This window comes from Rattus norvegicus, chromosome 4, assembly GCF_021556685.1.
Source record: "Rattus norvegicus strain SHRSP/BbbUtx chromosome 4, alternate assembly SHRSP_T2T, whole genome shotgun sequence".
Taxonomy (NCBI): Eukaryota; Metazoa; Chordata; class Mammalia; order Rodentia; family Muridae; genus Rattus; species Rattus norvegicus.
In genome coordinates this window covers 59,118,296-59,143,828 of record NC_141537.1, presented here as the reverse complement: position 1 = coordinate 59,143,828, position 25,533 = coordinate 59,118,296, and the positions used below count along the sequence as shown (strand labels likewise).

General features: G+C 47.9%; 1 protein-coding gene and 1 long non-coding RNA gene across 7 annotated transcripts; one reads left to right on the top strand and one right to left on the bottom strand.

The window, feature by feature from the left end:
• Window positions 1-1,972: 1,972 nt before the first annotated feature.
• Tspan33 (tetraspanin 33) lies at window positions 1,973-25,529 on the bottom strand. 6 transcript variants are annotated; one of them, XM_087658659.1, is made up of 9 exons: window positions 25,194-25,529; window positions 16,926-17,382; window positions 10,527-10,584; window positions 9,817-9,944; window positions 9,421-9,495; window positions 6,722-6,817; window positions 3,707-3,835; window positions 3,188-3,349; window positions 1,975-3,002 (listed from the first exon to the last, which is right to left on the bottom strand). In XM_087658659.1, exons 3-9 carry the CDS (start codon window positions 10,573-10,575, stop codon window positions 2,901-2,903), a joined length of 741 nt encoding a protein of 246 aa, XP_087514785.1. In that variant the 5' UTR covers window positions 10,576-10,584; window positions 16,926-17,382; window positions 25,194-25,529; the 3' UTR covers window positions 1,975-2,900. The 6 variants fall into 6 exon arrangements, with proteins under 6 accessions (NP_001102697.1, XP_087514785.1, XP_087514784.1 ...); XM_087658658.1 differs by having other exon boundaries at window positions 9,817-9,941; NM_001109227.1 differs by lacking the exon at window positions 16,926-17,382 and having other exon boundaries at window positions 1,973-3,002; window positions 25,194-25,498.
• LOC120102481 (uncharacterized) lies at window positions 19,499-23,854 on the top strand. Its single transcript, XR_015685977.1, has 3 exons — window positions 19,499-19,729; window positions 23,401-23,489; window positions 23,657-23,854. It is a non-coding gene; the product is annotated as an uncharacterized LOC120102481 (long non-coding RNA).
• Window positions 25,530-25,533: the final 4 nt, after the last annotated feature.

Below are 25,533 nucleotides of genomic sequence, written 5' to 3'. Positions count from 1 at the left end.
AGTTAAGGATTTTAAAATGGGTCAGCCATGCTGGAGAATCACAGGCCATACAAAAAGGTGGGAGAGTCAGGAAATTGGCAGAACTTAGGGTGGTGTGCTCTGAAGAGGAAGGGGGTCTTGCAAGGACCTCACACGGTCTCTGGGAAAAGCTGGAAAAATCCCCTTTGCCAGCCTTTCTAGACTGCTGCGATAACAGCCGAGTGCTCCTTAAGACACCCACCGTCTGGTAATCTGCTGAAAAAGAAAACTGATAGGAAGCAGAGCAGGTGCATCCCGGTGAGATTTGGGCCAGTCTGCATGATGTTGACTCAGTGAAACCTTATCAAACACGAGGGAAAGGAATAAAGGAAGAAAAGGATGGGAAGGGGGAAGGAGAAGAGGGAGGGATGGGGAAGAATGGAAGGGGGAAGGGACAGGAAGAAGAGGAGGAGGCCGATCAAAGGAGCCATTTGTTTAATTATAGGATGTGAATTAGTGGCACTTTTCTTGTCACTTGACTTCTGGCCTTGCAGGCTATTTCTGACTTCATAGCTTGACGTCAGAGGGCTTGAAATATCACCGTTGGATTCTCACTCACCTTGGGTTGTTTTAAATTCTTACTTTTTTATTTAATCAGCTGTTCTGAGCTGATTAATGTTAAGCGGTCCTGATTGACTGAAGTTAATTGGACTTCGTAGAAATTTAACCGGAAGAATGGAGGGAGGGAGGGAAGGAGGGAGGGAGGGAGGGAGGGAGGGGGAGAGAGAGAGAGAGAGAGAGAGAGAGAGAGAGAGAGAGAGAGAGAGAGAGAGAGAGAGAGAGAGAGAGGTTTTTGAACAAGGAAACATCTAGCGAAGGGGCAAGTGCGGCAGGGGGAGGGGGGCACCCACAAACTTGAATTTAGCCAGAATCGTTGAGCTGTGTTTCTCAACATTTATTCACTGAATTTTAAAGTCGGGGTACTGGCAGAAATTGGAGACCAAGCGGAACCCACTCTGGTGAGCTACTCAAAGCCGCAGTTTTGACCACCCCAATCCCTAACTCAAGATTCATACTCTTGTCCATGTTATTGAAAGAAACTGATAAAACGCATGTTTGGGGCACTGTGAGAGAAAGGCACCTTGCTATGAAAGTGTGCTCCCCACCTCAACTCTTCTCCCTTCACTCTTAATTTTACATTAGTGATGATTTTATTTCTTCTTTCAGTTGTTTCAAGTTGGGAGCTAAACATTGGCCAGGGCCCCAGGCGGCTGCTGGAAAGGAGCCCTCGCCTGCGCAGAAGGATGGCAGAGAAAACCCTGGGGGCGGGAGGCACACGCTATGCTTTTGTTTCCTAAACCTGAAGGATTCTCTTTAAGTCTCCTGGGCCAGGTCAAAGACCCCCTCAATCCAAGGCCCTAGCTGCAGGGGTCCCTAAGAAGACCACCGGACGCTCTCCTAGGTTCCTAGGTTCCCAGGTCACATGGGTGGGGACCACCCATGTAGCGGAGCCGCCCTGCGCCGCCCCGCGCGCCCCGCCCTCAAGCTGTTCCAGGCGGAGGAAGCCCCACACATTGCTAAGTGCTTGCTGAGTTCTCCTTAACCCAGACTGGGCATCAGTATCCAGTTCCTCCAGTTAAAGATGGAGGATGGGCCAGCCTTCTTAGTGCCCCCTCCACTCTGATGTTGCGTGCTCTCTCCTAGCTCCCTGCTCCACCCTAAATGAATTTCAACCCACTGTAATTGAAGAAAAAGCAAGCAAGCAAACAAACAAAACACTAAGGTTGGGATTTGGGATAAAATAACACCATTCCTATGAACCCGTACCTGAAGTCGTTCTATCTAATTTAGACCGGAGGGTTCAACCCTAATGTAGGTCATGTGAGGGAACTGGAGGCTTTATGCGGTTCAGGGGTTTCAAGTCTCTTCCACAAGGCAGGCCCATAGTTTATAGTTCGGTCCCTTCTACTTTTCTTCTAGTTGCCCGAATGGAAAATTGATGTAGGACAGCTTAGCCCATGTCAACAAACTTTTATTGCCATTTCTGCCAGATTCCTGATTCTTACACTGTAGAAACACTGAGTTCTGGTGCAGGGGATGCGGGTAGGAGGTGTTGCCACTCCTCTGCCAAGTTAAAGAAAACCCCACTTGCTGGGGCAGGAAGGCTAGACAGAGAGGAATTCAAGGGCACGTATGGCTTAGTCCAGCTTCTCCCGAATGCGGAATATAGGGACCATGGTTCCAAACACTGTATGAGGGGGATGGGGATGAATTTGGCCACTTCTTGCCCTTGCTGCCATGTTTCCATGGCAACGAGGGAGGGGCAGGATATAGCTCACTCTGACTACCTGGGAGTACAGCAAGGCAAGCATTTGGTAAACACACCCCCTTCCACTCTATCCCCCATATACCCAGCTGTCCCCATCCAACCCCTAGGCTCACTCTGCTCTGCCTGCTTCACTCCCTTGCTCTCTGGAGCTGGGATTATGCCAACTGGACTCCAGGCAGGCCTGCTAGTGTCTGCTCCACACAGCCAGGTCTCCCTGGCAGCAGACTCTATGTCCACCTAGCTCAGCAGCAGCCTTAACAGAGCTGTCTGTTGTGCCTCAGCGAAGTGTGCAGCTAGTAACCCTACAGCTTTCTGTACCACTGCCGCTTCCACACCTCTGCCCACAGGAAACCAAAAAACATAAACTCAAATGTTCAAGGTTACAAACAGGACAAAATAATTCTCAGGCAGTATTGAGGCTGGGATGGGGAGATGAGGCACATCCTTCTGAGACCTGAGCCATCTGTGTCCTTCCTTTGGGATTTCGTCTTTCCACTGGGCCTTCACTCTGGGGGCTGGAATCTAAATCTGCACTGGGTGCTGCTCTTAGCACCCTCCACTGCTGGTCCATGAGGATGCTCGTCACCATGGTGAGGAAGCACAGGAAGGAGTCTCAGTACCACGGGTCAGCACGGTGCTGCTGGTTGTAGAGCTGCAGCTTGATCTGATCTTTTATCTGATTCACAAGGACCTGGGACAGCAGGATTCCCACCAGCTGCAGAGGGCACAGAGAAATCAGGCAGGAATCGACTGCCCTGCTTTCCCAGCTGCCTGCCCAGCGCAGCAAGCACCATTGCTCTCTGGTCCCTTGCTACACCAGTACCCAGCTGATCCCTGGATGCCTCCGAAAATGGAAACCCAGAGATTTGTGAGACCTACCAGTTGGACCGGGTAAGTTACCTGGGGGATGGCCAGGCCTAATGCCACACCGCCAAGTAGAAACAGGTTGCTGTGTATCCAGTTGACCAACTTGTCAATACAGCCGTTAGTGTAGATGACTTTACTAGCTTCCAAGTAGTCCAGAGCCTGCATACCTTGGCCACACATTGTGTTGATCACTGCCTGAGGAAAAAGTTGAGAAGCCGAATGGTACTCCCACACCAAGAAACACTGGCTGACAGACGTGCCAACTTTCCCAACCACCTAAGTTGTTAGAGAATGTCTGTGGAGAATACTGGAATAAAAGTGACTGAATGCAGAATTCTTTTCTTTCGTACTCTCATTCCACCCCTGCCCCTTTATCTCTGCCCCATGTGGGCTCAGAGTGAAAGGCTAATGTGGCCATCACAGTGGGGTGAAGACAAACGCTGCAAAGCCACCTGGCTAAGCTCAGGAACAGAGTGTCACCATAACAACTTTTTTGACCAGGAAGTGACTTGGAGCTTACTGAGGAGGAAATGACACGCAGTGTTTGCTCACCTGGTTGGGGGTGGGCAAGCAACAGGAATAAGGCACAGAGCAGCGCTCACGGCTAGGGTTGTCCTCCGAGCAGTTGAAGTACATATTCTGAGACCAGTCTCTGTAGGAAATCCCTCCGCAGCAGCTGAACTGCAACAGAGCCCACCAGAAAGGTAGGAACCATTGAGCCCCCAACACTGAGGTGGCCAGGCCCTCACCAAGCCTAAGGCAGGCTTCCATTGTAACCTCAAGTACTGTAAGCACATTTAGGAGCTCGAGCTTCTCAGTCACTTTCACTAAAGAAGTCCTCCTAATACCTTATCTATCTTATTATAACTGACTTAGTGCTTGATTCTCCCACTGGTGCACACAGAGAGAGTAGGGGGAGGGGGAGGGAGGGAGGGAGAGGGGGGGAGAAAGAGGGAGGTACATATTATTCAGATTTAACCTCTTGGGAGAAGGTTCTGGATTTATAGCCCTATAAAACAGTCTAGAAAAGGAGATATTCAAGATTACTGGCTTGGACCAGGGTTGCTCAGTGATGGAGCATATGCTAAAAATGTTTGACCTCGGGGTTGGGGATTTAGCTCAGTGGTAGAGCGCTTGCCTAGGAAGCGCAAGGCCCTGGGTTCGGTCCCCAGCTCTGAAAAAAAAGAAAAGAAAAAAAAATTTTTTGACCTCTGGATTCACTCCAGCGCTACCAAGAAAAAAAAAAAATCCAAACCAAAAACCTTGATGTAAGAAAAAAAAAAAAAAACCAAGGGGGCTGGGGATTTAGCTCAGTGGTAGAGCGCTTACCTAGGAAGCGCAAGGCCCTGGGTTCAGTCCCCAGCTCCGAAAAAAAGAACCAAAAAAAAAAACCACAAGAAGAAAACCTTCAATATCAGGTCCACAGTTACTCTACGGATCCCAAAGCCGAGGGCTGCTGTGCCAGAGGAACAGAAATGCAGCACTGGTGTCAAAGATGCCTTTGATTCATGGCAGCATAGCCTAGAACCACCAAAAGTGAAAGTAACAGAAGTGTCCACCACTGGATAAACAGAACGAGGCAGTCACATGGAGTATTACTTAGCCTTTAAAAAGGAAATTCTAACACACGCCACATAAAACATGGACGAAACCTTATGACATGCCAAGTGGAAGTACTCACATATGTACACATATGTATAATTCCATTCACATGCTGTTATAGTCACAGACATTTGAATGGTGGTGGCCTCCACAAGAGGGAAATGGAAAGTGTTTAATGGGCACAGTTCAGCAAGTAAAGATGGAAAGGTTTTGTTTTTCTTATTATTTGTGTGTATGTGTCGTGTATGCATGCACACGCACACACGCACACACACACACACACACACACACACGCCATAGTGTATATGTAAAGGCCAGATGACAACTTTTGGGAGTTAGTTCTCCTCTTTCACAGTGGCTTTCTGGAATCAAGCTCAGGTGCTCTGTCAGGGTTTTATAAAAAGCATTTTCACCCACTGAGCTGTTTCTCTATCCTGAAGAGTTTTTGTCTTGTTTTGTTGTTGAGATGGGGGTTCTTATAACCAGCTGGCTTGAAACTCAATATGAAGCCGAGTCTGGCCTTGAACTCCTAATCTTTACAACTCTGTCTGTCAAACAGAAGGGACAGTGTGCACTGCCATATGGACAAAGATGGAAACGCTCTGCTAACAGATGCTGCTTACGACTACATACATACGATTTTCTCCTTCTATGCTGGGGATTGAACCTGGGGCCTCACATACTAGGCAGGTGCTCACCACTGCGCTATAACCCCAGCGTCTCAGTAGTTACTCTGGCTGTCCTTGAACTGACGGGATAACTCAGGCAGGCCTGGAACTCTCTCTGTCATAGACTCCCAACTGGGGAGGATTACAAGTGTGTCAACACATCCACCTAGTAGAGGTTTTTTTAAAGTATGGAATAGAGTTTATTCAGGGCAGGGGGAAGGGAGTTAAAAGAAAGGTGGGGGGGTGTAGACAGGGAAAGAGGAAGAGGTGTAGAGAGGAGGAGAGGGAGAGGGGAAAGAGGGAGAGGGGTAGAGGTGGGCAATGAGCATGTGGAGAGAGATGGGAGAAGGGAATGGGAAGGGAGGAGGAAAGGGAAGGGAGCACGGGCAGGAAAGCAAGAGAGCAATGTAAATCTTTTTAATAAGTAAAATGGTAAATTCTGGGTTATGGGTGTAGCTCAGTGTTGTACAGTATTTGTCCATGGTGTTCACAGCTCTGGGTTCTACTCCTAGTTTTACAAAAACAAGCAAAACAAAATAAAATGGCTTTTGTTTTTGTTTGTTTGAGACAGGGTTTCACTGTGTAGTTCTTTCTTCTCTCTTTTCTTTCTTTTTTTTTCTTTTTTTTTTCGGAGCAAGGACCAAACCCAGGACCTTGCGCTTGCTAGGCAAGCGCTCTACCACTGAGCTAAATCCCCAACCCCTCACTGTGTAGTTCTAACTGTCCGAGAACTCACTCTATAGACCCGGCTAGCTTAGAAGTCAGAGATCCACCTGCCTCTGTGCCTCCCAGGCGCTGGGATTAAAGGTGTGTGCAACCAACACCAGGCACAAAATAGTATTTTTTGACTACATATATTTGGTCACCGTTTTTAATGTTATATATAATAAAATATGATTGTTCCTCATTCCCTTATAGGTAATCCCTTACAATGTTTATCTTTAAATTCTTCTAGAATATTTTTGTAAGACTAATAGTCTTTCCACGCTTCTTTACATAAGCATATGTATTATTACATATATATGTATAATATATGTATATTATATATTATATTTGAATACATGTAAATCCGTATATAAGTACGTATGTACATATGTATATGTATATATATTACCCATATATGCAATGCTATATGTAGCATCCTATGCCCTTAGTACATGCCGCCCCCCAACTGTGCCCCCAAAGCCCTTCCTAGAACACATTACTTATCGGGTAAAAGAGAGCCACAGGCCTAGAGAGAGGCATTTTTTGCCCCTCCCCCAGGGCACTGGGTGGTCACAGCGCACTTGGCTGGTACCTTCTTCTGGCCAAAGTCGATGAGGTTCTGCAGATCCAGATCATCTCGGTAATGCACGATAGCATTGTTGATGATCTCACTCACTTTCCCCCGAGCCTGCAGGTACAATCGGGACGCACGGTTAATTCACAGTGTATTAATTCCCTCAGAAATAATAGCAAACACATATCAGCACTTGTGATGCTCTGAATGAAAATGTCCCCCAGAGTCTCGGATGCTTGAGTACTTAGTCTGTAGTTGGTGGCACTGCGAGGGGAGGTGTAGGTGGTGTGGCTTTGTTGAAGGAAGTATGTCACTTGGTGTGAACTCTGAAGTTTAAAAGCTCCATGCCATTCCCAGGATGCTCTGTTTTCTGCCTGTGGTTCAGGATGTGAGTCCTCAGCATCCTACGTCTGCCACCATCCCCACCGTTGCTGCCATGTCTCTCTGCCACAACAGGCTTACCCTCAGGATCCGTAAGCCAAAGAAACGCTTCTCTGAGTTGCCCTGGTCGTGGTGTCTTATCACAGCAGCAGGACAGTCACCAGCACACTAATGTTTTGCCTTTTGCTCTCCTTCCCAGACATCTCTATGGTTTACTGTCCCAGCACACTTTGTAGAGGCGGAAGGATACCCTCCATACATACCACAGTTGGTCAGCGGCCCAGGGTAGCCCTTCCCTCTCTATGCCAAGTTCCGGAGGATCAGCATAGGCTTGGTGCGCTCCCATCCCACTCTGGGTGCGTGCTAACAGCCACTAAAGTCATGCAGCCAAATGGCCCTAAGTCCTAGGCATCGTCCCAGCTCCAGTCTTTCTACCATACCTATGCACGGCCACCCGCTCCTATTCTAGCCTCTCTTTTATATGCTGGGTAACTCTCACATCCTGTGGAACATTAACTCATTAGAGAGCCTCACTCTGCCACAAATTTATTTTATACTTTACCATTCAAAGGGCTAAGCATTAATGAGAAGCCCTGTCAACTCTGGTGAATGAGAGACACTAAGCCTCCAATCCCTGTTCATACAGGATGGAGAAGGAGCCTGATGGTCAGAGAGATAATACTCATGTCCCTCCTTCACATTAAAGTGGAAAAGTGTAAGAGGCCCGTGTCCTGTCACTGAAAGGAAGTGACTGCCTCCCAAGAGCTGGAGGGGGCAGGCGATCACAGGTCAAAGTTAAAATGAGGGCAGCTACCAAAGGTCAAGGTGATATTCTCTCAGATCATCTTTAATCTGAATCAGCTTTGAAATCAGACGTTGCAAGGGAAGACCTTTGGTTGGTTGGTGCAGGCCCATCCACTCTGGGCCTTGGGTACCGTGGGCCAGAGCAACCGTGTTCCCGACATCACAGCTTCTCAGAACTGTCTTTCAGAAGAGTGCAGTGTTATCTACCTCTCTCTACCTACTTCTGTCTGCATATTAGTACACAGAATACTTGTTTACTGGTGCAGTGAAGAAAGGAATTTTGTTTTGTTTTTGCAGAAAGGGGCTCACTTAGTGGAGACACTGACCTCTAGTGGACACAAGAAAAATTGCTCTTTAGACTCATCTATTTTATGAAGCCAGAAGGACTTGTCAACTACAGATCAGATCAGCAGCTCTTAGCCTAATAATTTTGTGCCATGGTCTCTCTCTGCTCAACTACTTTTTCCCATGGCTTATTCTGTGTTTGTTTATTGAGACAGGGTTTCTTTATATAGACCCAGTTGTCCTAGAACTCACTACGTAGACCAGGCTATCCTGTAACTCAGAGGTCCACCTGCCTTTGCTTCCTAAATGCTAGGAATAAAGGGTTGCACCAATACATCTTGCTACATTTTTCTTCCTTTTTAAAAAGTACATTTCTCACTACATAGTCTCTATCAGCTATACTGGAACTCATAATGTAGGCAATGCTGGGCTCAAACTCGTGGAAATCCCTCTGCCTCTGGTTTCCCAGTACTGGGATTAAAGGAAATGCTGGTTCTTATTTAGGATTGATGCCTCAGGCAGCCCACTTCCAGATGCAGGAAGCATGGTTGAGAACAGAATCTGCCTTCCCTCTGCTTTCCATATCTCATTCAATAAACAGTGTTTGAATAAGAGCCTCTTCAAGTTGTCTGTGGTTTTGATCCCTGAGTTCTACTTAGTCATTTATCATTAAGTATGTTGGTTATTTTAATGTTTCTCATGTTTATAGATTCCCCTCCTCCATGGCATGAGGTTGTCAAAGGAAAACACCTTACAGTCATGAAATTCTCTTTAAAAGTTTTCTTTTTTTTGGGTTGGGGATTTAGCTCAGTGGTAGAGCGCTTGCCTAGGAAGCACAAGGCCCTGGGTTCGGTCCCCAGCTCTGAAAAAAAGAACCAAAAAAAAAAGTTTTCTTTTTTTTAAGATTTATTCATTTATTATATATAAGTACACTGTAGCTGTCTTCAGACACACCAGAAGAGGGCATCGGATCTCTTTACAGATGGTTGTGAGCCATCATGTGGTTGCTGGGAATTGAACTCAGGACCTCAGGAAGAGCAGTCGGTGCTCTTAACCACTGAGCCATCTCTCCAGCCCCATGAAATTCTCTTTAAACAGATTGATGTTAGAGGCCATTTATTCATCCCTAGGGGGAACCTTTCAAAGGTTGGTGCTTCCCAGGGGAAAGAGTGCAGTGGTTAATTAATCAGTAAGAACTTCCCCTTCCTCCCTCTGGTACTAAGAGGCCTCTAGGCTCCCAGTGTTACCTTGTCTGAGAAAACGAAGCCCAGGATGCCAGCAGCCAGCTGCAGCAGGAACACGATGGTGAGGCAGAGGGAGAACTGTGGCACACAGGCAAGACAAGGAGACGAACATCACTGCTTGGAAAGCAGCTCTTCCCAGGGCCAAGGAGAGGCAGCTGGACTCTTCTTGACACACCCCCAACATGACAAAGATTTCTGCCTCTAAGACAATGCCAGGGATGTGGCCACCCTGCTAGGTCACCCAGAGCAGAATTCTGCAGCGAGGAGTGGACAGCACAGGCTTAGAGGGTAGGATCAGAGCTCTGGAGACAGAATGGACCTCCCTAGGGTGGTAGAGGGGAGCAGTAAGCATGAGGAAGAGGAGCAGGCAAGACTTTCCTGCTCGGCCTGACCACTCACAGTCTGCAGAAGGCAGATGTTCTCCCGAAGGGATCCGATACAGCCGCAGAAGGTGAGAAGGAACATGAGAACGCCCACCACGATCAGCAGGATAGCAGGGTCCACCGCCAGACAAGCCAAGGCTGCTTCTGGGAGAGAGGCCGACACTCAGCTGGAGCCCGGCACCCACTGAGGGGGCTCCCAAGAATGGATGAGAAGTGTACCCAATCTGTTCTTCCTGTGCTGGAGGGAGCCTCCTTGCCTGCTGAGGATTATGGGAAAGACCTCCTCACAGGGGAGAACAAAATGATATGATAGAGGAGTCCCAGCATGTAATTTGAGGAACTAGGGAAAAGCCTTTTTCCAGGCTCATGAGTGAAGTGGCCGCTTTTGCTCCAGAGATGACTTGAGTGGCATTGGGCTCACTAGCTGGGCAGATTCCTGGACACTCTGCAGAGGAGTTAAGGGTGAGTTACCTCAAGACGAGCTGGGGGGTGGGGGGGAGCAAAGTCCTTGACTGCTCTCTGCTTCTACAGACCTAGCTTCTCTCCAGGGCTTAGTTCAGGTAGATCTTGGGAAGGGGTGAGGGCTCAGGAAAACCCAAGTGAACTACCAATCTGAAGTGGTCCCCAGTTAGACTGGGTTCAGGGAGCTGCTCCTCTGACCTCAGCCCAGGGCCAGAGCTGGAGCAAGCAGATTGTGGAGAGGCAGAAGAGAGACCTATAACCCACCTGCGTGCTTCATCAGCCTGGCATAGACACCCACAGCCACCATGACCATGGAAATTACCTGTGGGAACAGGAAAGGAGTCAGGAGAAAATGAGAGAGCTCTGGACATAAAGGAAAAAAACTTTTAGGAGGACGGGAAGGCCAGCTTTCCTGGGGTACAGATGCAGCTATCCCTCCCAACACTACTAAGGGTGCTTTACCTCCACGAGAAACTCCTGTCTCCTTCATTCTCTATAACACAATCATCTTGTGAGACAGACAGTGTCCCCAACTCACAGATGGAGAAATTAAGACAGCACAAGCTTAATATAGAACAGAATAGTGATTAAAAACACAGGCTTCTGGACAGATCTGGAAATATCACTCAGGGCTACACACAAGGCCTGGGTTTAATCACAAACATGAAAACTCACCAGGGCACAAGCACACACACAGACACAACTAAAACAAAGTATGAACTTCTGAGAGATTCGAGATTGAACTCCATTTGGAACAACCTTCCGAGTCTCCATTGATTTCTGTGTGAAGACAGAATTAAGGACAAAGGGCAGTTGTGATGGCTTCTGGCAGTTGGTTTCAGCATTCAGGAGGCTGAGATGGGAGATCAAGACTCCAGGCCAGCCTGTGATACAGTGCAAGAGCCTGCCTCGAAGAAAGAAATATACTTAATTTTCATCTGTGTTTTTCATCTGAGTCTGCGCATGTGTCCGTGTGGTGCACACTGAAGCCACAAGAGGGCACAGAAGATCCTCGGATCTCGTGTTAGAGATAAAGGTGTTGGTGAAATGTTTTGTGTGGGAGTTGGAATCTAAACTCCAGGCAGGTCCTGAGTTACAGCAGTAATCATTCACAACCACTGAGCCATTTCTCCAGCCAAAATTATTTAAACTATAACCGTATCTCCGTCTTTCTGTTTGCTCTTTCTCTCCTTCCCTTTCTTTTCTTTTTGTTTTTCCAGGTTTCTGTGTGTAGCCCTGGCTGTCCTGTAATTCACTCTGGAGAACGGGCTGGCCTCAAACTCAGAGATCTGTCTGCCTCTATCTCTCTCCCAGTGTGGGGATTAAAGATGTGCGCCATCATTGTCTGGCTAAACTTGTATTTCTTATGTCTTAAAAAATCTTTCAGGGACTGAAGAAGAGTTTCAGCAGTTAAGAGCACTTGATCTTGCAGAGAGCCTGGCCTTGAGGTCCTAGCACCCACAACGTAGCTCACAAGCCTGTAACTCCAGTTGGTTCCTTACCTCTGCTAGGAACCTCAGGTTCCTTCCTCTGGCCTCTGAGGGCACTTACAAACATGCGTACAAATAAAGTAGGTTAGTTTCACTGTTTTACGTCTGTTTGTTTATGTGTGAGCTCATGCCACGGCCCTCAAGTGAAGTAAGAGGACAACTTGCAGGAGTTGATTTCTCCTTCCATGATGTGTGTCCCAGGGAATCACATTTAGGGTGCCAGCCTTGGCCACAAGCACCTTTACCCACTAAGCCATATTGTCAGTTCAGGAAAAAAAATTTGTGAGAGTTAAATACAATAATGTTTGAAAAACACCTAAATTTCTGACACTGATATTATATACCATCACCACACAGGAATTGTTCAATTCTGAATTCTAACTCACCCATATCAAAAGGCAGGTCTTTCTGGTAGATGCAGGCTCTAGCTCTCTAACTCCATGGCAAGCCAAGAATAAAGTGCACACCAATGTGAAAGGCAGGAGAGTGTGTGCTTACTGGCTCTACCGTGGAAAAGAATCTGTGAACTCTGATTCCAACATAGAAAGCACGATTTAGGCCTTACAAATTTCATGGCTCCTCCCTGTGAGAGCAAACCCACTAGAGACTTCCAGGGGGCCCGAGGGTCTTTGTCTCCTAGGCCTCCAAGAGTGCCTGGTAGCCCCAGCTCTCACTCAGCTTCCAGCCCAGTTTCCAGGCTGGTGCTAAGCAGCAGCTCACTATCACCATGGCAACAGATTAGGCCAAGCTCTGGCAGAGAGGTCTCAGCAGCAGGAGCCTGACCAGCTCAGTAGGGAAGGGTACATAGCAGCTACATCCCACGTCCTACAAGACAAGAATCTGCTGGAAAGAGCCACCTGGGAGGTCTTCAGTGAAAGAAGGGAGTGGGCCCTAGGACAGGTAATAGGGTCAAACTAGTCCTCTGTGAGGAAGACATTTTTCCATTTGGGAGTGACTTCTGAAAATTCTTTACTATTTAGCAGAGGACAAATATGTAGTTAATGTCAATCCTGGGTTAAAAATAAGTTGCTGAAATACTTTTTTGTGAATCCATAGTGCTTTCTCCTGGCCCCCTACTCAGGTCAGTCCTGACTCAGATCCAACATGATCAGCACTGTCTCCTCACTCCCACCCAAGTCTGGTCCTTCCTCTGATTTGGGCCCAAAGATTATTAGCCTTCATATTCTGCTTGGGATAAACAGGGCAGCTTAAAAAGCTGAATGTGGGGCTGGAAGTGCCCCACAGCTGACTTCCTATAGCAAGGCCAAACTTAGGAAACATGGGGGAGCAGGGAAATCCTAGGTCAGAAATGCCAGTCACTTCAGGTCTGGAAGAGTCCTTTAACAGTAAGAGCAAATGTCTCTGTCCCTTAAAACTTATCACTCCTGGCTCAGCCAGATGGCTCAACAGGTGGAGGAACTCAGGTGCAAGTGTGGCAACCTGAGTTCGCTACCTGGAGCGCACTCCACAAAACTGCCTCTGCCTCCACACAGACTTTCCCTCACTACTACACATGACTGCAGTTGTGACTATCATTTTACTGTCATTTTAACTATTAAGTTAAAATGAGTATCTGTTCTGTATTTCTGTGTCCCCTCTCATGCTAACATGTTCTAGACTGTAACTTTGTACAGAGAACAAACAGCAGTGTGGTTGTGCATCCCTGCAACCTCAGTACTCTGGAGGGAGAAGGGGAAGAATCAGAAGTTCAAGCCTGGCCTTGGGTTCGGATATGTTGTAAGTTAGAAGCCAGAATGGTCTACAACAAAAGAGACAGAGATGGGAGAAGAAGAACGGGAGAGAGGGAGAGAGGCTACACACCACAGGCAACTTAATTCTCTCCACGGGCATGTAATTATACTCCATCTACTGGGGTAGGTAGAACAACGTCCCCCAAAGACAATAATGCCCACAGCCTATGAACCTGTGAGTGTATTACCTTGTGTTGCACAAGAGACCTTTTGCAAATGTCATTTAGGATTGAGGGTTTAGAGACACCCCACATCCCCCACCCCCACTGCCACCAACCAGGACCCAATATGGTCACAAGCAGATCTTAAGGAAGAAAGGAAGGAAGGAAGGAAGGAAGGAAGGAAGGAAGGAAGGAAGGAAGGGAGGGAGGGAGGGAGGGAGGGAGGGAGGGAGGGAGGGATGAAGGAAGGAAGGAAGGAAGGGGGAGATTCAGAGAGAGGCAGAACAGTAGGAGCAAGGTTGGGGTGATGCAGTACCCTGGACCAAGGGATGTAGGCAGCTTGAGAAGCTGGAGAAGGCAAGGACATTTCCCCCAGAGAGCACAGGTAGGGACATGGAATTATAGACACCTTGATGCTAGCCCAGGAGAGCCTGTTTTGGGCTTTGGACCTTTAGAAATGTGAAAGATTAAATCTGTGTTGTTCTAAACATTAAGCTCAGGAAAACAGAAACTAATATTCAATCCAGCCCACTGGTTACCAGATAAGGTTCTGCGAGGACCTGCAATCTGTAATCAGTGTTATCTTGTGGAGAAAACAAGAGCATCTACAGCTTAAAGTAGTGGCTCTCAGCTTGGCTGCCATTAAAGTCACCTGGATGTGGAGGAGACACTTCAAGTCTTAATGTCCAGACTGTCCTGCAAGCCAAGTCATTTAGAATCCCCGGCCAGGAGACCCAAGCAACTGCAGTTCTGGGAGTTCCTGGTTTCCACAGTGCAGTCCAATTATGGACTTTTAAGCCTCAAGTGCAGCCAACCAGGAATGTAAAATAGAAAACAGGTTACATTACAATCTGGATGGAGTTGTGAATAGTAACGCTAGCCTGATCATCGAGGATGTCTCTCCCCTGAGCCCTCCGGACCCGTGCTCTGTCCTTCACATCTCCATGCCTGCCCTCACTGCCCACCCTGGAGTCCTCCAAGCCGGCCATGACAAGGTTAGCACTGCAGACATTATCAACATCACTTTAAAGGTATGCAGCGCTTCAGAAATGGACTCAGACACTCGCCTATTAAGCTGAGAGAGCAGAAGGACATGGGCTGAGTGTGCATGGGTGCTGTGACGACAACCGAACACAACACAGCCCCCCACCCCCATTCCAGTAATCTTCCTATGGTGCCAATCTTTAGTACCAAATCTCCATAGTAAGAGTCCCACCAATAACTTGCTCTCCCGAGGATAGAGATAAAGTCACTTCCCTTCCTACAGTGGGCTTTCACATAATGGACAGAATGAAGCTTGGCTAGAAACTGTTAAAAGCTAGGTACCATTTTCAAAATAGCTGAGCCTAGCTTTTAGGTAAATTTATGTTCCTGAAAAGCTGTCAGTCAGATGATATAAAATAATTTGTATGCAACAGTCCCTTTATTCTTATATAAAGTGAGTTATCACCTTGGAATGAAAATGGTCATTCCCTGGGCTCTGGCGAGAAATGGCTAGTTTAGGACCAGAGCAGAAATGTATTAAGATGAGCAGGGAACAGGTTGGGGCAGAAAGTAAAGCACTGAGAAATAAAACCCGGGTAGGGGGAACTGACTCAGTGGGTAAGAGCGTTTGCTGTGCAAGCATGATGACCTGGGTTCAAATCACCAGTACCACATAAAAGCTGGGTATATGGCTAAGCAAACTGGTAACCCCAACAGTGGGGAACACATATCTGTAGAGACTGCTGACCGGCCAGCCCAGCCAAAGGGGAGAATTTCAGATTCAATGAGAGACTCTACAGCAAGGAAATAAGGCAGAGACAGATTGAGAGAAACACTCTGTCTTCCTGTGGCTTCCACAAGGGTGCCATACACAGACATTTACAACACACAATCAGGATTCTCACACTGGTGAGACACAAGCACCAAGTGAACGAGCTATCAATGGCCAAAGTCAGAAAAACTTGAACATCAGAATAAATAAAAATGGGGGCTGAAGACATGGTTCAATGATTGAGTCCATATTGTTCTTACAAAGGATCCAAGTTTGGTTCCCAGTAACCACACTGGTGACTCACACATGCCAGTAACTCCAGCTCCAGGGATCTGATGCCTCTGTCCTCCTTGGGCACTTGTCCTTGCATGCACACACCTACACACGGTCATATACACATGCACATATAATTTAAAAATAAAGTAAAAACTTAAGTGAATTAAATTATTAACCGTAGTATAAAATAGTTCTCTGAGCACCTATATGGATGCAAACAAATGGCTCATACAGATTATCTAATAAATGTAGCTATCAGAGAGGTAAGACAGACCTCATTACTCCGTGTGAGTGCACTGTGCATAGTCTTCCTTCCAAAGAGCACAGCCCAAAAGAGGAAAAAGCAATTGCACATCGGGGAACCAACCAACAGCACCTCAGCTTCTCGTTCAAGGTCAGTAGCGATAGGATGATGGTGATGAATCACTGGAGGAAAATGTTACTGTGCCATTGTGGTCTTCCTCCTCAAAACCCACAGGAACACCATGAGCAGACTTCAGGCAGTTCTCATAAAGGGACCATCTACAAAATACTATGACAATACCTCAACAAACCTCAAGGCCATCAAAAACAAGTCAGAGGGAGGAAACACAACAGCTAAATGTAATGTGGGATCCTGGAACAGATAGGAGAAACTAAGGGAGCCTGATGAAAGTTCAGAGAATAGTGCTAATGCTGTTGATTGTAACAGATACAGCATACTAACCTACGGTGTTAGCATGGAGGAACTGGTCCGTATCCATGCTTATTTAAAAGGGTTGGTGAAATGGCTCAGTGAGTAAAGGGGCTTGCTGACAAGCCAAGACAAGATATGAGTTCGATTCCTAGGACCCACATGGTAGAAGGAGACAGCAACCTCTGGCAAGCTGTCTTCTGATCTTCAAACATATGTGTCACATGAATGCCCACACTTATATATACACAATAAATGCAAATAAATATGAAAAGGTGTATTTAAATAAAAAGCCACCCTTAAATTTTTACGTTTATAAACTTAGGTTTTGGGGATGGCATCTTTTATTAACTTTTTCATATAATGTTTTGATCATGTTTTCCCCTCCTTCAATTTCTTCTAGATACCCACTCATCTTTATTCTGTCTCTCAACAACAAAAACCCCAGAAAAACAAGAAACTCAAGAGAAAAAAACCCGTACAAAACCAAAAATCAAGGCAAGCAAAGAGCAATAAGCCAAAAGAATGCTAAAACGAACAAAAGTCCACAATCTACCGTGGGTTTAGTTCTGTTAGCTGACGGCCCCAGGGCCTGTCCTGAGTGTGGCTGATGTACTCAGGGAGAACCCACTGCAGGAAGGTGGATGCTCCCTTGCCACTGGGCACCACCGTAGCTCTCTCAGTGGCGGCCCCGTCTGACTTGAGCCTATGCAGGTCTTGGGCTGCCAGTCTCTGGGTTCATGTATGCATCAGTCCTGCTGGTCCTGAAGACATGGCTTCCCTGCAGACATCATCCACCACCTCTGGCTCTTGCAATCTTTATGCCTCCTCTTCCACACAGATCCCTGAGTCTTACGGGGAGGGCTTTGATGAGAACATCCCCGTGCAGGACTCAGTGCTCCACTGTCTCTCTCTACACATTGTCCAGTTGTGGGTCTCCGTGTTGATTCCCATCTACTGTGAAGCTTCACTGACGTGGGCTGAACCCCAGGCCAGTGTGATCAATGGGGGCCCTGGTAAAAATGGAGACAGGCTAAAATGGAAGCTTGGGGTGGTACATTTTTTAAAATGATTTATTTATTTTATGTGAATTGACATTTTTCCTGCGTGTATGGCTGTGTGAGGGTGTTGGATCGATCTCCTGGAGCCGGAGTTATAGACAGTTTTAAGCTTCTTTGTGGGTGCTGGGAATTGAACCCAGGTCCTCTAGAAGAAGAGCCAGTGTTCTTATTAACCACCAAGGCACCTCTCCAGCCTCTGGTGTGACACTTTTTTTTTTTTTTTTTGGTTCTTTTTTTTCGGAGCTGGGGACTGAACCCAGGGCCTTGCGCTTCCTAGGCAAGCGCTCTACCACTGAGCTAAATCCCCAACCCCGATGTGCCACTTTTAAATGGGGTCTCATGTCAATACGGGCCTCAAACTCCCTATGTAGCTCAGGATGGCCTTGAACTCCTGATACTGTCTACCCACACCCGTCCTCACCCTGCCTCCCACTTTGCTACCACACCTAGTAAATTACACATTTTTGACAGGAATATTACATAGATACTATTGCATTTGAGGAAGCACAAGACACTGATTTCTACCATATGGACACATAATTTTGCTACCGTAACAGTCTATTCCATATATGTCTCTGCATGTCATAAAACAACACAGGCAGTTTCCGTGTTTCCTTTACAGGGTTGTGACTGGGGCTTTTCTTTGCCCCCCTGCTAGTGCTGATTAGAGGGTGAACAGCCAAGGCACTGATATTCTTCAAAAAGAAAACAGGAAATGGAAAAAAGAGTCTCTCCGTTATTTTGGTTTGTCTTGCAAACTAGAGAAAGATACCCGTGATTTGATGTATGCACGGAAATAAGTCTTGTTCTATCCCCTATGGTACTAGTTCAGGACCCCAAGCTGAGGCACTGAACATAGGTTCCCAAGCTCAATGTCAACAAGTACAGGCAAATTGATTGCTGGTTGCCTGCCAAACCCTGAGGCCGCCCTGGGAGACAGGATAGAGCCCTGTCCCTAGGGGATATGCACACGCACACAAAGCTTTTGTAGAATAGAAGATATTAATTATTAATATAATTAATTATCATCTTTCTGTGGCTAATTGTGAGACTGTGAGCAAAGGAATTAAAGCTGACCTTGGAGTCACTCCCATCCACACACCATTCCCTTTCCTGAAGGAGGCTTCACCTATGGCCCTCACACATAAGCTCACCCCAGCAGGGGACTCCTAGGGTCTGTCTCCAAGGTCAGTAGTTCCTCCTGTGAGTGCCACGAGCCAGCACCAGACTAACCTTCATTTACTTACTTACTTGTTTGTGTGTGTCCCCCATGCATGTGCATACCACGTGTAAACGTGGAGACAAGAGGATAACTTCTGGGAGCTGTTGTACTCTTTCCATGCTCTGGGTCCCAGGGATTGAACTCAGGCCATCAGGCTTAGTGACAGACACCTTTACCTGCTGAGTTGTTTTGCCCGCCCCAGACTAAACTTATATACTAACACCTCGTCCCAACCAAGAGGGCATTTCCATTTCCATTTCCATTTTACAGAGCTGTAGTTCACAGCATTCAAGTGACTTTTCCTGGTTCACTCAGTGAGTTGCTGAAATGGGATAGGAACCTAATTCTAGTCCTCAAAGCCTTCGGACCTCAGCCACTGGGCTGGCTGCCTTCTTATCTCTGCACCACAGTCACCCCTGATCTCGTGTCTTCCCCATGGGGCTATCATGAAGCAGGAAGAACAGCTGCCCTCAGTCCTCCTGGGGAGCAGCTGGCAATCTCCAAAGCTGGGGGAGCCCAGGGAGGGGAGAGAGAACATCACAGGGTACCAGCAAGGCCTAGTGGGAAGCTCAGAGGAATCCCTGACACCTCGAAAGGGGAAGGCGTGGAATGAAGTGGGGCCTTCCAAGAAAGCACCAGCCTTGCCTGGCTCCACATTTTATAATCCAGTCTGCAGACAGTTGGGGGTTGTTTCAGTGGCCCCTCCATTAGAGTCTCTTTCCTTCTTCTTCCCCCACACCTAATCCTTAGCACTACCAAAGCCTAGATGGGGACTCCATCGTAGAGGAAGTAGAATTGAGTCTTTGTTTCTCAGATATTCTATCCTATTTTTGGATGGACTGCAAGAAACTCCTGAACCAAAACAAGGCCCTTCCTCTTGTTTCCCAGGACCCGCACATGCTGGGCCTCTGTGTCATCCCAGCACTGCTGTTCCTGGAATTCTGAGGAGGCCACTGTGTGACACTGGCTTGCTCCTCTGAACTGGATGATGTCACCTTGATGTTAACAGGGCTCCTTCCTCATCGTGTCTGTGGTTGACCTTGTCTTCCTCAGTCCATGGCTGCTTTTTCTTCAAAGGTAATGCATGAGGAAGGGAAGGCCACAAGGGCTTACTCCCCATAGTATAACTGTTCATATTTGACAGTTACTGGACATAATAATCCATGTCTGGAATCCCCAAACTCAGACAGCTGAGGCAGGGGGACTGCTGTGTATTCAAAGATAGCATGAGCTACAAAGTGAGGTTCCCCCAAACCCAATTCAAATTCACAGTCCTAGAAAGACCAGTCTAGTTCATAGTCTGATAGTCTGTTAACAAGACCATGAGAAGACTCATATACTTCTTAAATTCTTTCAAAAAGTTGCTTAAATTTTAGCTATCTGCTTAGTCCAAGACATAGTCAAGCAGAGTTGCTAGGGAAGATAAGAAAGCCAGAGAGATGTGATGGCTATTCCACTTACGGTGGTTTGAGGTTTGTTTGTTCTTTAGCAACGAGGTCTTCCTATGTGCCCAGGCTGGCCTGGAACTTGCCATGTAGAAGTGCAGGTTTGACTGAATTCACTGTGTAGTCTATTTGGCAGAAGGAGCCTCTGCTTCTTCAGCTTGCAGAATGATGGGATGACAGGGATTCACTAATCTAGCATTTCTATTGTTTAAAAAAAAAAATGTCCTGAGACAGGCCTGGTGGCTCATCAGCATTCGGGAGGCTGAGGCAAGGAAGGAGAGCTCTGTAAGTTTGAAGCCTGACTCAAAAAAAAAAAAAAAAAAATCAAAGAGGGGCTGTAGAGATCGCTCAGTGGGCAAAACTCGTAGTGCAAGCATGAGGCCCTTAGTTCAAATCCCCAGAGTGCATGTGGAAGCTGGACTTAGTAGCACATGTCTAGAATCTCAGTACTCCTACTGTGAGATGGGAGACAGGACAAGAACACCCTAGATGCTCTGAGGCCAGCACACTAGCACAGGCAGCCATGAATAAAAGACCCTGTCTCAAACAAGGTAGACACACACACACACACACACACAAAGGGGAGGAGGGAGGAAAAAAATATACAGAACAGCCAGAATTGCATAGAGAAATCCTGTCTCAAAGAAAGAACGGAAGGAAGGGAAAAAAAAGCTAGACTTGGTGGTATGAATTTGTCTGAAATTTCAAGACTGAGGAGTTAGAAGGAAGAGGATCAGAAATTCAAGGCCAGGGCTGGAGAGATGGCTCAGCAGTTAAGAGCACTGACTGCTCTTCCAGAGGTCCTGAGTTCAGTTCCCAGCAACCACATGGTGGCTCACAACCATCTGTAATGGGATCTGATATGCTCTTCTGGTGTGTCTGAAGACAACTACAGTGTACTTATATAATAAATAAATAAAATAAATAAATCTTTTAAAAAAGAAAGAAATTCAAGGCCAGCCTGTCTCAAGAGACAAATGAAAACCAAGAATCTGATCGTTTCGTTTACTGAAGCCTGTGTAGCCTGTGTAGCCTGTGGGTGCAGGAATGCTGCGGGAGGGAAGAGGAGACGGGCGGCCACAGCATTCAGGAGAGTGTAGGTCAGGAGAGATGGGAGGACTTGACAGGATCTTGACAGGCTTGATGAGTGGTCACTTCCCCCTGGCTTCTGAGAAGTTACAGGAGAGTGCCTCAGGTGGTCGGCGATGACTCTCAGTGCCTGGAGGACTCCATAAATGGGTCAGGAGGTGGACTACAGTGACCACACCAGGACATTTATTCCAAAGGTGCTTTGAAAGGACATGCATCATCATATAACAAGGAATCCAAAGTTAGCAGAACCATAGCTTCTCTAGGCTGTGTAGGACCTTGCTGCCCTTTAGTAAAGTACAAAATGGCATTTGGTAACAAAGTAGTATTAGGCCAACACTTTCAGTACAACTACCATTCTATTGACTATGGTCTGAAGTGTAAAAAAAGACTCCTCACCAGTGGCTGAGACTGGCCTAGGGAAGACCGGAATGGGGTTCAAATGTATCACGAACAGAAGAAAGCCAGATGTTAAGGGTAGCAATCACATATGGTGCTGGGGAGCTACTCAAGAAGATAGCTGTCATTTTTTTCTGACCTGGTGGGAGGGAGAGGTGTCAGGTAGAAGAGGACACAGTTGGGTCCACTAAGAGTGCTTGAGCAGGCAAGGCTATGGTACCTTTTCACAGAACAAGTCTATGAGGGAGGGAGAGAGAGAGGACACTGGGCCTCCAATGAAGAAGCTTTGCTCTCTTGGGCAACAAACATCGGTTCAACATCCACTCCTGCCCCAGGTAATAAGAATCCAGAATCAAATAGGGCAGTCTCCAGGCTCAGGAGCCCGGGGTCTAGGTGGGGAGACAGACAAATAATCATGTGACTTAGTACAGGGACTGCAAGCACCCCAACTGCTGCTCAGAGTGGATAAAGGACCAGCAAGACAGAAGCAGGGCAGCACTGATAATACTCCCGCCAACAAGTGCCCCAGGCTAGGACACTGTTTCCCCTATCAGTGTGTTCACCCTGTACAGAGGTGATCAACAGAGGGAGCAGGGAAGGCAGTTACTTCTAACGAGTTTAAATACAACTTCTAGGATCTTGGAGCAGTTACTTCCAGACTATGGAAACTCAATAATCAGTCACCCAGCAACCTGATTCTGGGGAGAAAAATCAGAGCTTCCATGCCAAAGAGGAAATGAGATTTGAAACATAAACGGGAGGGATTGGTTCTAATTCCAAGGGAGGCACCAGCTTCTGAATCAGATTCCAAATGTCCCAGGAGGAGTCAGGGCTCCTTCTGCAGTAGATGTGGACCTGGCCATCATGACGTGTGAGCCCAGAGGATGCTGGCTACCTTCCTAACATGACCCCCTACACAGCTCCCCAGGAGCTGGCCAGACATGCACTCTGCCTGCAAAGTGGTCCAACTGTCCCAGCCGAGGGTGCTTTCCAAGCAAAAAGGGGGAATTTATTTGATTAGGACACTGGAAGCCTACACGGGACATCACATGGTCACCAGTCCCTGAATTGAATGGGAACAGAAACGGGCTCTGAGCTGGAGAAGTGGCCCTGCATTGACAGATGCACGTGTGTGGAATAAACTGGGGCTCTAGGTTTAGGAGAGAAGTGTCAATCAGAATGGCCTGAACAGTACCATCTTTTACCATCCCTTAGGGCGGCCAGCATCCCAGGGACCAAGACACAGAGAGACTCATGCTTAGATCCTTTAGGTCTTAAAGAGAGAAAACAGATCCCAAAGTGATTTATTCATCTATAAATAGTTCACAGAAATAGACAAATTCCTCCGTTAGAGGAAAAAGATTAGGGACAGAGAGACAGATATGTTGGCTTGGCGTCACACAGTAAGTGGGTGACAGAAAGAAACTGGGCCTCTTGTCCTTCCAGGCGCTATTTCGAGAGCCCCAACTTTTGCATCCTCAGTAGGTCCAAAGTGGGGGTTCTGCTCTAATTTGGGGGTAGTAGCAACATGGCTAGCTTCTGATTTCGAAGGAAGCATTTTTTACTTTACCTTCTTTTAGTTTTTAGATAGGACCATGTTTATCCAGGGTGAGGGAGCATTTTGTCACCCACATGTGCAGATGGCCAAAATGCCTTCATGGGGCACTTTTACTTACATTTTAACATATTTTTTATTATTTTTTACGCGCATTATTTTATTTACATAGTTTACATTCTTCGCCAAGGTAAATGGGCCTAAGAGCCTGGCTCTCTTCCAGACTGTGACCTCCCAAAGTTATTTGTGTTTGATTAAAGGGGCATATGGTGGAACCAAACAATCCACGAGAATGGTCCTGAACACAAGGGTGACAGAGATACCCAGCTGCTGACACTGAGGAGGGCAGGTAAGAGGGAGGCTCCCAAGGAGCAAGGCCTTGGCTGAAAGCCCAAGTGAGGACCCACTGGAGGGTGGTTTCACCGGTGCCTGCCCCTCTGTGGTGAGTTCCCCTCAGTAATCCCCTCAGCCCTGCAGCATGGTGGTGAGGGGTTTTCTTGTTTTCAAACCACCCAGGGAAGCAGAACATGGGTTGACTGGTTACCCCAGCCACAGTAGCAGCCATCTGAGTCACGGACTTTCCCTACACGCATGCCTGCTCAGTAGAAAATCACCAGCCCGAGCCCGCTAACCAGCTGCCGGACACGGGTGGAAATGCTGACCGTTGTTGCCATTTAACTTTCTCCTGTATAAAAATGTGCAAGTTTAACAAGATGCCTGCTGGATTTTCTGTTACCCTAGTTCTAAAACCGAGAACGTGACAGAAGCCCAAACTTCAGTCTTCCCAAGAGTACGATGGCTGAGCATGAGCGTCATCACTGCCCTCTGTGCTGTCTCTCATTTGTCCCAGTAGGCTAGCACTTCTGTACTCTGCTTCACACCCAGTGGCCTCAGACGTCTGGACTGCTCCTCCTCCCAGGGGGCAGCTCAGACCCACTATTATCCCCTCTGGCAAATCTGAGCTACCGTCTCAGGCTGAGGTAGGCAAGGAGGATAGGCTTCAGGGGCTGCAGCTTTGATGCAGTAGAAACTGGCAGAAGAATGGAGAGATGGGGAAGGACTTCCCTAGTTAAATCCGGGGGGGCCCACGCACTCTCTGGCTATGAAATAGGACTTTGCTAGCATTTTCTAGTGGGCTCCCTCCTCCCCCTGAATTCTCAGCCCTCTCCTGCCACCTCCCAATTACACTGCATTAGATTTTGGTTGGGAGGAAGGGAAGGCCTGCGGACTTGAACATATTTACCCAGAGCAGTCAAATCAACAAGGATGGGAGAGTAGGGTTGGAAATCCAGGTGTCTGGAGCTCTCTGTTAATACTGTTTACACTTTCCCACCGCAATCAGAAGATTCGGAAAGGATCCACAGTTTCCAACCCAACAGCAACAGCAACAACGACAGCAACAACAACAACCACCCTATTTTGAATTATCTGAAGACTGTCAGCTCCAATAGGCGAAGCTGGTCTTAAAGAAGGCAGGGCAAAGTTTAGGGACATGCTGGGATATACACCGGACCTGGAGACCATTCTTAACCCTTTTCAGCCCTGGCAGGAGTAGACACTGAGGCCTGCAAAAGGGACTGATATAGCCCCTTGACACAAGCCCCTGAGGAACGGGGGCAAAGGAAGGCTTGGGGTTTCTCTTCCTTCCCTCTCTCTCCACCCCCGCCCCGCGCCTGTTTTGCCAGTCCGGCCTTCCAGCCCCCCAGGCCTGAAAGTCCCTAACCATGAAATATGCCCATGGGGCTGTCCAGCCGGCTCTTTCCCCAAACCCTTTTTATTTTATGGCCTGACACAGATCCTCATCCGTGCTAAAGCTTCATCGGCAGCAAGGATGATGCCCACCTCAACGTCCCCTCCTGACACGGCGCCACTATGGTGTTCCTCCCCAGGAGAAATGCCCCCAAGTGTCACAAGCTCAGAAAACTAGGAAGCACCGCTCGACACGCTCCTGGGCACCGGGCAGCCCAGGCCGAACCTTCTAGCCTCAGGCAGCCCCCTCGGCGCTCCAGGGATGCCCGACAGTCCGGGTGTCCTCTGACCCCCCGAATCTCACCCAGAAGAGCATGTTGAAGAAGAAGAGCAGGTATTTCACCAGCGGGCTGACGAAGGAGAACTCCTCCCCGTAGGCAGCGGGCACGCCAGGTCTCCGCGCCATGGTCCACTGCTGCCCCCGGGGGGCCTATCTCCCAGCGGCCGCCGGCCCACCTGCGCGTCCTGCAGCCGGGGGCGGGAGCCGCGGGGCCACGGGGACCCGAACGCCTGGGCAGCCGCGCCGCGCCGGGAGCCGCCCGAACTGTGCGTCGGGGAGCCGCGCGGCCGGAGAACGGCGCCGCCGCTGAAGCCGCGGCGGACAGCGTGAGCGGCGGAGACTCCACCGCGGCCGCAGACCAGCT